We start from the raw sequence: 13,096 nt of genomic DNA, 5'->3' as shown, positions 1-13,096 counted from the left end.
TGATCTGAGCCGAAAAAAACAAGGAGAACAGTACAGAAGTCGGGTTGGCTCAGCCCCGGAGCGGGGCAGGTTGGGTGGGCAGCATCCCCTGTCCTTTCCCCGGCCACGCTGGGCTCAGGGCGCTGCTCAGCCCCGAACGAAGCCGGGCACCCACAGCGCAGCACCGCAGCTGCTCTCCCCGAGAAGTAAGGAATAAACAAGCGGCTGACACCCCGCCCAAACCTTCCGCACGCGTTTTTAAGAACGATTTCTCGCCGGCTCCTTCTTCCCATCCCGCACAAACGAATCCATTCGGGTCGACGCCTTCGCCCTTCCCGAAGCCCTCCCGCAAAGCCCGGGCAGCAGCGTGCCCCTTCCCCCCCCCATATATCCGTAGGAAAGCAGCGGGGTTCCCCCAGAATGGGTGATGGGTCCCTCGGGGGTCGGATCCCGGAAAGGAAAGAGGGGAAAAAGGGCTGAGAGAGAGAAAAGGGGGAGAAGAGAGATGAAGGAGAGGGCCCCCCAGCCCCGCTCGGGGTTCGCAGCCCCTCAGGCGGCCCCAGCCCGAAGTCGGCAGCCAACAACACCAAAACAAGCCGAAAAAAAAAAAAAACCCAAGAAGAATAAAGAAATAAATGAAGGAGCCAGCACCCACCCAGCCTGAGGGGACTCCGCCGCCGCGAGTTCGTCCTCCCCACGCCCGGGAGCGGAGACGAGGGGGGTTGGGGATGGGGGGGGGGGGGGGGGGGGGGGGTCAAACACAAAACAGAATAAAAATACGAAGAAGCAGCAGCGAGCTCCCGGGAAGCCGGGGGCACCTTTCTGCCCGCCCCGCGCCGTCAGGAGCGGCGGAGCCGCGCGGCTGCAACTCGGAGCGCCCAGGGGGCTGCGCCCACCCCCGGCCCACGTCCCCCTCCTCACGCACCCTCGGCTCTCCTCACGCCGCGAATCTCTCTCAAGCGGAGGGTGAGGAGGAGGAAGAGGGGGGGCCCTTCCCCCTCCCACCCTCCCTCCTCGCAGCCCACCCACCCGCCCGCCCTCTCCCCTCGCTCAGCCGCCCCCCCCCCTCCTCGCTTTCCCCCCCGCACCCACACTCACCTCCGGGTGCCGGCGGCTCCTCCGCTTCACCATTGAACGGCCGCCCCCGGCGGGGACCCCCCCCCCGGCGTGAGGGGAGATTAATGGGGGCGCAGCGGGAGGAGAACAATAGTGGGGCGGAAAGCTCTCGGCTGCCGGAGCCCCCCCCGAGGACGGGAACCCCCCTCCCCGTCTCGCTCTCCCTTTCTCTCTGTTGGGTGTTGTTGTTTTTTTTGGGTTTTTTTTTTGGCTCGCTCACACCAGCCTGACTGTCTTTGTCTGTCTGACAAGCGCCATGTTGATATCAACATCCGAGCTCCCACCTGCTGCAGCTGTGAGACCCTGGGACTTGTAGTTCCCCCCTCCCCAGGGTGACGGGGAGCGCCGCCGCTCGCGGACTACAACTCCCAGCATGCCCGGCGGCGCGGCACGCCACGGGAGCGCGGGGCGAAGCGGAGCGCGGACTACGGCTCCCAGCATGCCTCGGGAGGAGCAAGGTGAAACGGGGGGAGGGCGGGCCCGACCATGACGTCATCGCAGGCCGGGGGACTACAAGTCCCGTGATGCTCTAGGGCGGGAAGGGGGAACGGGTAGGCAGGAAGGTTGGGGCAGGATTGTCCCCGTAAATAGAGCCGGGTGAAGCATGAAGCTGGTGAGTGGTGGGGGCTGGCAAGGGGTGAGCCGAGCGGTGCTCTTTGCGCTGGGGTTGCTCTCGGGCTGCGGTACCCGCGGGGTGAGGGAGCTGAGGGGCTCTTCCCGCCCTGTTAACGGCGCGCTGAGGGGGGGGGAGTGGACCCAACCAACAACCGTCCTCCCTCTCCTCCTGGGGTTGGGTGAGGGGCAGGCGGGGGGGTATGGCATCTGGAGCTGTTTCTACAGCAGCTCGCCGTCCAGCGCCCGTGTGGCTTCTGTGGGGCTGCCCCAGAGGCACGTTGCCACGGAAATTGTGCTGCTTTCGTGTTAACGGGATAGCTGAGGAGACCAGCAGCGTTTGCTGTGACATCAAACATCCGATGCGTTTAACCTGATGTCAAACATAACGTTGTGGGTTTGAGGCTAAGGAAGCTTTGTGGAAGTGAACTTGGCTTCTGGGCTTGTTTTGAGACTTAAAGTTCATCACGTTTGTGGTTTAATTGTAAAATTAGTTCAGCAGGTGGTGGAAAAGCTTGATCCCACGTGATGTGAGAGTTGGAAGTCTGTGTATGTGGATGAAGGTCCTGAAGTGTGTTCAGAGAAGGGCGAAAAAGCTGATGGTTCAGTCTGGGGCAGGGGAGGCTCAGGGGGAGACATCATTGCTCTCTGCTGCACCCTGAGAGGAGGTTGTGATGCACTGGGGGCCAGCCTCTGTTCCCAGATCACAGCGATAAGATGAGAGGTTTTGACCTCAAGTTGTGCCAGGAGAGGTTCAGGTTGGATGTTAGGAAACATTTTCTCTCAAAAAGAGCAGCCCTGTGCTGGCACAGCTGCCCAGGGAGGTGGTGTGGTCACTGTCCATGGAGGTGTTCCAGAACCGTGGGGATGTGGCACTGAGGGACACAGTGGGCATGGTGGAGTGGGTTGGACTTGGAGATCTCAGAGGTCTTTTCCAACTATAATGCATTTATTGAACGCTTTTAGTTGGAGAAACTGGGAAAGTGTTTCTGGGCATGGCTTTGGAGGCTGATGCTGTAGTGCACGGGGAAAAGCCAACTGAGAAATCTTTAAATTAAGACTGTAGTGGAAATGTGGGGTTCCTTGTTGTTTGTAGAGTCTTGTACAAGGGTGGATTGAGGGGAAGGGTGTGGTGGGGGATTACAAACTGTCTGCCATCATTTCAGTGTTTTTAGGTCTGTGTCCACATTTGGGGACTGGTGATTGTAAGAGCAGATTCTTCACTTTGTGTTTGGTCTGGAGATAGGACTGAATCAGGGGGTTGCAGGGAAAGGGAATTGAATGCGTTCATCCTCCATTCACATATATTTGGTTTGAATTTGGAAGAACAAAGCAGAGGTAACAGCCTGCAGGCCCGACTCAGAATCCAGTGAAAAACTCAAACTTCAGCAAATTCAGTGTGCTTGGGTCAGGGCAAATCCAGTTGAGAGAACTGGATCCATGGGATAACACCGGAACAAAACGCTGCAGTATTTGTTGGCTTCAGTTCAACTTACAAAACTTGGAATGTTTTGGAGCTGCTAGCTTGAGATGTCATCTCTTTTTTTTTTTCTGTCACTTTGCCATACATGAGCTCACCAGCAACGCTCCGAGCTGGCGAGCCCTCAGCCTGAGCCAGATGTCTGCTGAGAGCCAGGCTGCGTGAGGGCTTCAGCCCCTCGCCTTCATCTCTGTGTCCTGCTCTGCCAAACTGCCATCCAGGTTAGAGAGCAAGTCAAGGGAGCTGTGCGCTGAGATGGGCACACTCGTGGTCCTTTATGTTTTGTGTTTTTTCTTAACTGGTTTCTAATGAAGAGGTAAAGAGCCTGGTGTGTCTGCTGCTTCGACCTTTAGTCAAAAGGGGAAAAGAGATGAAAACAAATGTATCTAAGAGTAAGAAAGGGCTTGTACTTCAGTCCAGTCAGGAATATTATTAACTGGGGATTTCTGGACCTGTTTTAGATGGGATGAAGCGTAAACTGGGTGGAAGAAAACAAATGTAGTACGTATAGAGATGTAATAGTGCAGATATGGATTCCTAATCTAAAATTCTAACGGAGATACAGCCCTGGAAATGTCACGTGCAAATAGCTGTACAGCATAAAAGCATTGTTTTGCTTTGCTTTATGTCCCTTTACATGAATGTGATAGAAAGAGTCCATTGGCTTCCAGGGATCCATTTACCACAGGGTGACAGCCAATTGAATTCCTTGTTTGGACACTCACTTTTTCACCAGCTTGGTTTATCAAGCTTTCTTAAACTTCGGTAACAGCAGACAAAATGTAATGTTGCTCCTTAATAATTAAGACTTTATGAACTTAAAACAGAGGATTGTGATGCTGTTAATTTAATATTTGAACGTTAGTGGGTTTTAATATTTAAATATAATTTAAAACAGCTTTCTGATGAATGTATGTAAACAGTCTCCTTGGGAGTCGTTAATTCAAACAGTTGCAGTCCTGTGTTAACATATTGTGAGTGGAGGCAGAGAAGGAAATGATTAATCTACCTTCTTTTCACTTGTGGAAAGCAAGCATAAGGAATAAATGCCTTAGAAAATGACAGTTTTTAGTGCAGTGCAGTTGATACTTTTCATCTTAATTGACCAAACCTTGAGTTGAAAAGCTGTCTGACCACCTGAGAGTAGTTGTGCTGGGGGATGCCCAGACTTTGAGATGCAACATCTCTTATTCCTGAGGTCTTTGAAGAACCATTGGGCACATAGTGGTTGCTGTCCTGTATTCAGACATCTCCGTTTCTAATCTCACGTTTTAAGGATAGCATTTTTATTCACCTCTCTTCTTATTCAAAGCTTCAGCTGCTCCTGTGCCTTGTTAAATGCTTGTCACTCGGTGTTGGAGATGGCTGCATCTCAATGATGCTGAAGTGCCCAGTAGTAACCTGCTTACTGGCTCATTAACCCTGCAAAGCGCTGGGGATTTCTCAGTACACAAACTGTTCCATTCAGGTATGGTGGTCCATTCCCTAGTGTTTCCTGCTTGACTTTAGCAAGACAAAAAGCAGGTGAGAGCATGCCCCCGAGCTGCTGCACTGCACACTACAGCTTCCTCTGGGTGCCCTGCACCTTGCTTTTTTGTTGAAGTTAATTCCTTAAGGAAATAAGACTTGTGCTCCTACAGCAATTCTCTGTTTCCACCCCAAGTAATTCTCAAATTTGCACACTGATTTCAGCCAAGTTTTGCCAGTAGGACTGAGTTGTAAAGGTTGTCCAGGATCTTTGTGAAAATGGGTGGTTTTGGAAGAAAGATTCTGTATGTGTCGTAAATTAGAGAGAGGTGTACTCTATTCGTTTGTCCTTTGTGAGCAGAAAACCTTGTCAGAAGAAAATCTGCTATCTTAATACCCTGACATAGGGAAATTCCAATGAATATAAAGTTTAGAGACAATAATTCACGTGAAACCAAGAGTTTCATTCTGGCGTGCATGAAACTATGTGTTTAAAAATGAGGAAGGGAAAGTCAGCTTTCAAGGGGCTTCAGTCTATTGGTAAAGGCGATGAGGAACTCATTTCATATTCTACTTCCAGTACTGCCTGTCGGGACATCCAACCTTACCATGCAACGTGCTCAAGTTCAAGTCCACCACCATCATGCTGGATTGTGGACTGGATATGACATCTACCCTCAATTTCCTGCCGTTGCCACTAGTTCAGAGGTATGTTCTGCAGCCTGGGAGCACTTAGTTTGTTTCTTCTTGGGTTGCAGTTTGAGTGCTCTGCATGAAATGGTATATTGGAAGGAGAGAGGGGATGAGTACAAATGAACTGCATCATCTGATATCATAAATAGACTTTGTTCACTTAAAAATTCTCTTTATCAAAATAACGTCCTTTGGCTCAGTAGACGGAAGACATTTTATGGATTTATTGATTGGTTTTTCTAGATAATTTATTCTAAGCTTCAGTAAGGTATTGCTGCATCTGCTCAGCACAAGTGAGGTCACATATCTGTCATCTTTCTGGCTTCTTCATGCAAGATGAGATAAATGGGTAACTGAGATGGAGTGCAGGGAGCCCGGCAAGTACTGCTTAACCACCATCTTCTCAGGCTTTTTGTCAGAGCGTGGGCTAATGCAAAGAAAAATAGCACTTAACCGTCCTCCTTAGTTGACTTCATGGCATAATCGTTCCCTCTTAAAATTTAAATAAATAAAAGTGCAATGCACACTGGAATGAAACAGCAGTGAAGCAAAAGTAGTTCAGGAAGAGAATCCTGAGATCAAAACTCCTCCTTCTGTGTTCTGGCTCACAAGTAGTCTTCTCCTGGATTTGTAAATGGATTTGGATATTCAGAGTGATGTATGTCTTGCATGAAGTGGAACAGATTATAGAAACTCTAGTTTGGGAAGGTGGGAATGAGTAGATCCTGGTGGTGTGAAGCTAGCAGGAGTTTTCACAAAAGGCTTTTTGTAACTTTGATCCATAAGGAAAGGAGTGAGATGCATTCTGGGTTCAAGGGAGGCTGGGTTGAAAGGGACAGAGTATGACTGGGAAGGGAGTTTTGTAAGTGCCCTAATGAGGTTAAAGCAGATGACCAGCACTTTGTACAATATGCTATTTCTTGGAGAAGAGAAGCATAGACAACACAGGCATTATTCTGCAAGGACATGGAGTTCCAAGCTCTGTACAGTGAGCAACAGATGCCTGAAGACACATCTGAGTGATAGTTTATTTCTGCTAACTATAATATTTAGGAGCAGTAGTAGATTTAGGAAGAATTTAAAAAAAAAAAAAAAAAAAAGTGAATCCAGCTACAGAGAATTCAATTCAATGCAATTGCCTTGCATTAGCTTCTCCTCACTCCTGAAAGAGAAAAGAAATTGAAAGGGGAACAAGTAGCAAAATTAGGTGATTGGAGAAAGGCTTAGGAGGTTCTTAGAACTTCAGGCATCAGTGCTCCCCTGGGATATGCCAGCTTGGTCTACTGATAGCACACCCTGGGAATGAACAGCCAAATTGCAGGTCACAACCTGGAATTCCCCAAGTACCTCCAGAATGTCTGCACTAAAATGACTCAAACTCAATAAGAAAGGATGTCAGATTTGACCCCTGATGGCCCAGAGGAATCCGAGCAAACAGTTGGATTTAAATCCAATCAATCATGTCGGTAAGGTGATTGAACACCCCTTACAGCAAGGATTGTCCTGAGTACATGGACTTGGGCAAGTAATTGATCTCTTCAGTATTCTACAAAGCAGATGTCCTGCAGGGAGTTGTGGAAATGAGCTAGAAGCATTATATATCTGGTCTCTGTTACCAGGATGTCTAAATACCTCTGCAACTCAAATGCGTATTATCAGCATCGTGTGGGTAGGTGATAGAGAGCTAACGTTATCGCCATTTTGCAGATGCCAGACTAAAAGAAGGCCTGACTGAGATCTTTCATGATGCTTGTAGCAGAGCAAGAATTTGAAATATGTCTCCGACCTCAGGTTATTACCGGCTGTATTTCCTCTCATCATTAGGAGTGCTTCTTGCAACTAGGCTGAGACAGGCCCACACAAAACCATGACCAGAGGGGAGCTACGCCTCTCTCTGCTGTCTTTAAGCCAGAGTAGGATCCATGGATCTATGGAAGTAGGATCCATGAACCACTTGGGCTCTGCAAGTCTTTGTATGCAATCTGCAACAGTGCCCTAATAGTTACCTCTGGAATTCCGGTAGGTCCTTGCTATGCAGCTAGAGCCTGTGTCCTACCTCACACAGGACCCTCCTTGAGCAAACACTTTGAGAGCCTGTCCTTTAATCTGTGAGCGAGGAAAGTGCTGTAGTGTTTGTCTCTTGAAAAGAACTGGACATTTTTTAGAATTCTTTGGTCTTCAGCCCATCAAAAGATATGTAATTGCACCCTGGAAATGGCAGTCCTTGTTCTCACCAGCACATGGAGCATGCACAAAGTGCAGCGGTTGCCAAACACTCCAAGCCAGTTCCTGTACTTTAAAGGAAGTTTGTCAACTGGAATTTTCTCCCCTGTACCAAAGTCAAATGCAAAACTGCAAGGTGAACATGTGGGAAGCTCTTAACCTTTCCTGTCTAGCCATGACACACTTGCTCATGTTATTTATGTGACAGTTCTAGCTATTTTGGATTAATCAATCACTCTATTACAATGTCAGAACTATGTCGGCAGGAACTGTTTCTTCTTGGCTTCAAGGTAAAAGTCCTTTCTGTCCTGTGCTGCATATTCAACTTTTCTTCCCTCCTCCCTTCCACCCCCCGAACCCATCTACTAATTTTGCCTCTCTTAACAAGATTGTATTCTCTTCAGTGGATGCCAGGTTTAGTACCAGTTGATTGTGCTCACTCATTAATAAGGCAAAACTACATACAAGGCTAAATTAGGAGAGGCATGGCCAGCACATCAAGAGAAGTTTATTCCTCTTGGTCTCATGCTGGAGAAAGCATAAATTGATCCCAGTTTGGACTCCCAGCTGAAGGAGGGTGCTAAGAGACTTGAGAGGGACTTCCAAGGGATCTGAGATGATTGGGGTTCAGAGCCCATGACTATACTGAGAGGTCGAAGGGTTGATCTTACTTGATCCAGCAGATAGGAGGCTGGAGGCTGAAGGAGGAACTAATAGCACTCTGCATCCTCTGCATCTACCTGGAAGAGCTATAGGAAGAATGGTTAAACTCTTCTCAGGTGACGGTGCTGGGGGGGCAAGTAGTCATGGATTGCTACTGGAGAGCTTCAGATTGGACATTAGCATCTCAATGGTGAAGTTTCTCTTAGTCTCACACTTCTAACCATTCCCAGACTCTCTGGAATCTCAAACTTTAGGGATTTGCAAGTTGCAGCAAAACAAAGCTGTGACTGACCCGGGTTGGCTACAGACCTGCTGACCTGCCTTCCAACCAACGTTGTGGCCCTCTCCTCCTCTACCTGCTACATTTGCTGCTTAGCAGGGTGGTTTGTTGTTGCTTTTTCCCAGCTTTTCCCTTTAGATCATTTGCTCTCCCTACAATTTTCCCCACCCATCTCTGAAATCTCTGTGGTTTTGAGCATGTCTATTGGGACTACATTTAGACACCTCCTCTTTTATATCATTAGGCTTCTTCAGAATTGCTCTTTATCCTCAGAAGAGGGTCATGCTTCTCTGTTATAGCTTCTCCTGCTGCTTCTTTATGACACCCTTCTGCTCTCACCTCGTACCTTCTGCCTTGACTCCTTGAATCTTTATTTCCCTTTTTTCCTTGTGCCTTACTGGAGTACCAGTTAGGATCAGTTCTTTTATACTGATCCTAGTTTAAACGCAAGATTCCTCTGAGCCATTGAGTCACTTCCTATTTTCAAGAACTTAAATTCAAAAGCCCTTACAGTGCATAAGCATTCTTCTCTTCAGAGTTCAGTGCTAAACACTTGCATGTTTCACTGCAACCAGGTTGTCAAGTTCTGTATCTGAATCTCAGGTCTTTACAGGCCTTGTTCCAGGCAGGTTTTAGTATCTTATTCTCTCAGCTTTTCTGGATTTTTGTCCAGGTGCTTGAATCTGGGACAACAGTAGTTTCAGAACTAAGTTACAGGCTCACACAAAAATCAGGTGTAACTGTGAAGCAGGGGTGCATGAAATGCTGAGGCAATTCATACTGTAAGCTCAGGATTACACTGTTATCCTTGAAGTTACCTTATTATAGCATTTAAAACAAAAAAATATTAAAACAAACAAAACAAAACAAAAAGGTGGGGAGGTGGCAGGGACTGCTGTTGCTGTCTGGTTCCAGACCTGCCGACATAAAGCATGCAGTTACAGCAAAGTCTCCTTGCTCCTCTCTCCTTCCAACACAGCTGCATGCTGTACAGACATTGGTGTGGGTCTTCAGGGCATGAAACCATGGTTTTCAGGGCTATAAAATCACACCCTCTGTGTCCATCAGTGACTGAGGCCTCAGTGTCAATCTTTGCCTTCCACTGCTAGGGTGACCATTTGTCATTTTCTGTCCTGAAGCAGATTCAGTTTTACAGTGCTTTTGTATTGTTTTAGACATAAAGTTTTCTGCTGCCTTAATCTTTCTTCCATTTATACAGCCGTTTCACCTAAGGCAACTTAAATAGCACTGAGCCTTTTTGGAATTCTCATCATAAAGGACTAAAATCAAACTCCCTGCATGTGTCATCCTCTTTATTTTTTTTAATGTGTAAGTGTCATAATGATGATTTATGAAAGTCATTGCAGTGAACACTTAAAACGCTGTGAAACTGTCTATTTTATTGAGATTGTTAGTTCCCTGAAACTGAGATGGTGTTCTTTTCCTGTCTGACAACAGAAGATCTGTGCTCAGTGAGTGACAATGAAAGTATTCATATTTCAGTATATTTTCTTCTCTCCTTCTGCAGCCCCAGGCTGTCCAAACTTCCTGGATTAGTTTTGAAAGATGGAAGCACATTTCTGGATAAGGTACTGTACCGATGGTTAGAATTTTCTTGCCATGCAAAAAGCCACCAGACAGATCAGGGGCTTGCACTACAGGAACAGTACTGTCATGCTGACTCATCACCAAGGTTTCTGTGTGTACTGTTACCAGCCATGATGTAGAGCAGAACATTCTCAAACAAAATGTTAGCTGCAACTCTGAGGCTTTCAGTCTTCTGAGGTAGCCTGCTTTTTTAAAGTACCCTTTTAAAATGCAGAAATGATCAGTTTGAATGTTTTCCTATTTCACTGAGCTACATAAATAACAGTACTTTAACTTGTAGAGTGCCTTTTATTCAACAGCCTCGCTTTTATGACAGTAAAGCTTCATAGCGAACTTGTAAATGAGGTTGTTATCATCCCCCTTTTTTAGACAGGAAAACTACAAGTGAATGGTTTGCCCATGGGAGGTCTCTTATAGAGGAAGAGCTTTGGCTTCACATGTGTCCTGCCACTGGACATAGAAGGGAGGATTTCATCTCCAGCCTCCTAATTCTAAGACACAGGACTGACTCGACTATGAGAGATGTGTTTTTTTCTTTTCTTTTTTTTTTTTTTTTTTCCCCTTCTTTTCATTGCAGTAGTTTTATAATGAGAATTTTTCTGGGCTTCAACTGAAACTAGGCACTGCTGCATCCAGCCGGATCTGCCATAGGGGAACAATGAACACAAAAATATGTCAGATGCTAGTAAAATAGGCAGGCACTTTTCAAATGTGTGCAGCAATAGATATTGGTAGAGAAAATACTGTTTTAATAAATTGTTCTCCAACTACATGAACATTAAAGGAAAATGGTAATAATAGCCCCTTTTGTAGGGGACTTCTGGGCTGATCTGATTCCTGCAGGTGAGAAAGCTGAAGATCACAGATTTAAGACCTGAGTTTTCTTCTCATTGGAGACAAAAGAAACTATATAGGCAGTACTTCTGTAAGTAAAACAGTGTTAGCTCTATTCAGAGCATATGCTGACTGAGGATCACAGAGTTATAGATGCTCTGTGGCAGGAATGGAGTTACCCAGTTTAAATTTGCTTCTCCTGAACTCCATCTTTAGTCTCGGAGCCTTTGGCTTCTGTTCCATCTGAAGAGCAAATAGGCTGTCAGTATATTTTGTAAGTGAGGTATTTACATTTCTTTGGTGCTCCTGCAGTGTGTGCTCAGGAGAATCAAACTTGCACAGTGTCAATGGAAAACATGTGTTTAAAAATTCAAAGGCAGCATCTCTTACCTTCACCTTGACCGTCGTAACTGCTTGGAATGGTAAATAATTTGACCCATGCTGGAAAAAGGCAAGGGAAGGAGTCAAAGGAGGATGTTTTATCATGTCAGGTGGACGTTCTGTTATAGCACTCTCCGGATGACAGTTATAAAACTTACCTCCTGGAGAGGCATTGAAATTTGCTGCGATCTAGTTTTAATCATTTTGAACTCCCTTGAGATGAGGTTAGGAGACTTCTGCCACTAGATGTAATTGCTCATTCGTTATTAGTTGGCAGGTGCACTGTAATTATTAAGAATTGGATTCAATTTTTAATTCTCTCAGTCTGAAGCTGGCTTAGACCACTAGCTCTGGGACAAGCGAAAGAAGCATCTGTGAGACAAAGAACAGTGTGGAAGGTTGCCTACCCCATGAGGTAGGCTAGGATTAGAGTTGAGAATGTTTCTGTTTACTCTTTTCCATGCATAATGCTGAAGAATGTCACTTTTCATTTGACAAAAGCTTCTCATGTCACCTCTGGGAAAAGAGAAAATAGAGGACTAGAGATCCAATAGAGATAAATAGAACAGAGGTGCCATGTGAAACCTGGATCCCCAGTAAGTGCTTCATCAAGTGCCCTAAGATAAGGGATTCATCCACAAAACCAATTGCAGAAGATTTGCTTACAAAGGATGATGTCTAGAAGGGGAACAAAAACAGGGTTGGAAATTGCCTACGATAAAGAAAAGGTTTTGAAAGTGCAAAACTCACTGTACTGGAGTAACGCTGCGTTGTATTTTTGTGTCTTTTCTGTTGATGTGCTTTTCTCACAGGAGCTGAAGGAGTGCTCTGGCCATGTGTTTGTGGATTCTGTGCCAGAGTTCTGTTTGCCAGAGGTGAGTTAATTCAAAGCCTTACTTAAAAATCAGTCAGTGTGGGAGAAATTGGCTTAATTATTGTTATTAGCAGATTCCTGCTAATTTGTTGTTACTCTGTAAATGATAATACTAAAACCCCTGTGGTCAAGTGAAGGTACCTCTATATCTATGACACTGGAAAAACGATGGAAACGGCCCTTTTCAACAATGGTTTGGAGTGATCTGGAAGGTCTTCTTGAGCAGATCCACATCTCACAAAAGAAGAAGAAGAAAGGTTTAACTGTCCTTTGTCATTTGCCCTTTAAAGACAGTATAACTGAGCCAGACTTGATTATGTCAGAAAACATGTGCTGATCTAGATAAGGGCAGTGAATGAAGGGGAGGAAAGTCTCTGACCAGAGAGGCATGGCCTGCCTTTTGGAGCTCCCCTGAGGAGCCTGTGGTTAAGCTGCTGTTTGAAGCTGCTGGGCTGCAGTCAGTCCTGCTGTTCTGCCTGCAGCAAAAGTTTCACTGCGTTTTGTGCTATTCATCAGTGCCACTTCGAGCAAAGAACTGCACCTTCATATCCACGTAGACACAGCTGTGCAAGCTGCTGCAGCTTTAGTTGGTTTGGCCAAGAATTTGTGTCATTTTACAGGAGAAAAAAGAAAAAAAGGAAAGGAAAGCAAGGCTATTGAAAGCATTTGAATTAACTGGGTTTACCTCTCTGTAGGAGAGCTGAAAAAATAAAAAGGTGAGCAGAGAGTGGTGAGGATGAATGATTGTGAATAGTCTGAGAACAGTATCCTCTTTCCTCAGCTGTGTTCAGGCTGTGATAACATCAGTTCTTTCATTTCATGTTGGGATTGCTTTTGGGCAGGGATTTTTTTTCTCCTTTCTGCCTGGTCTTGTTGACATGAACTG

At 46.1% G+C, this 13,096-nt stretch overlaps 2 protein-coding genes across 20 annotated transcripts in view; one reads left to right on the top strand and one right to left on the bottom strand.

Moving 5' to 3' along the window:
- Positions 1 to 1,422, bottom strand: part of HMBOX1 (homeobox containing 1) — a 130,835-nt gene extending 129,413 nt beyond the window's left edge. For 7 of the 19 annotated variants that reach the window (XM_085218296.1, XM_085218300.1, XM_085218301.1 and 4 more), the window contains exon 1: positions 1,078 to 1,418. The gene's annotated coding sequence lies outside the window, so the exon portion shown is untranslated. Of the gene's footprint in view, positions 1 to 634; positions 684 to 904; positions 947 to 1,077 lie in introns of those variants that run through there. The other 12 variants (XM_085218294.1, XM_085218285.1, XM_085218293.1 and 9 more) reach the window with 5 other exon arrangements.
- Positions 1,423 to 1,560: 138 nt separating this feature from the next.
- Positions 1,561 to 13,096, top strand: part of INTS9 (integrator complex subunit 9) — a 71,052-nt gene continuing 59,516 nt past the window's right edge. The window contains exons 1-4 of the mRNA XM_010708087.4: positions 1,561 to 1,708; positions 5,235 to 5,362; positions 10,042 to 10,102; positions 12,149 to 12,211. Coding sequence (XP_010706389.1) covers positions 1,700 to 1,708; positions 5,235 to 5,362; positions 10,042 to 10,102; positions 12,149 to 12,211 — 261 coding nt within the window. The 5' untranslated portion in view covers positions 1,561 to 1,699. The remainder of the gene's footprint in view (positions 1,709 to 5,234; positions 5,363 to 10,041; positions 10,103 to 12,148; positions 12,212 to 13,096) is intronic.

Source organism: Meleagris gallopavo, chromosome 2 (assembly GCF_905368555.1).
Source record: "Meleagris gallopavo chromosome 2, MGAL_WU_HG_1.1, whole genome shotgun sequence".
Classification (NCBI taxonomy): Eukaryota; Metazoa; Chordata; class Aves; order Galliformes; family Phasianidae; genus Meleagris; species Meleagris gallopavo.
This window is presented reverse-complemented; position numbering and strand designations above follow the sequence as displayed.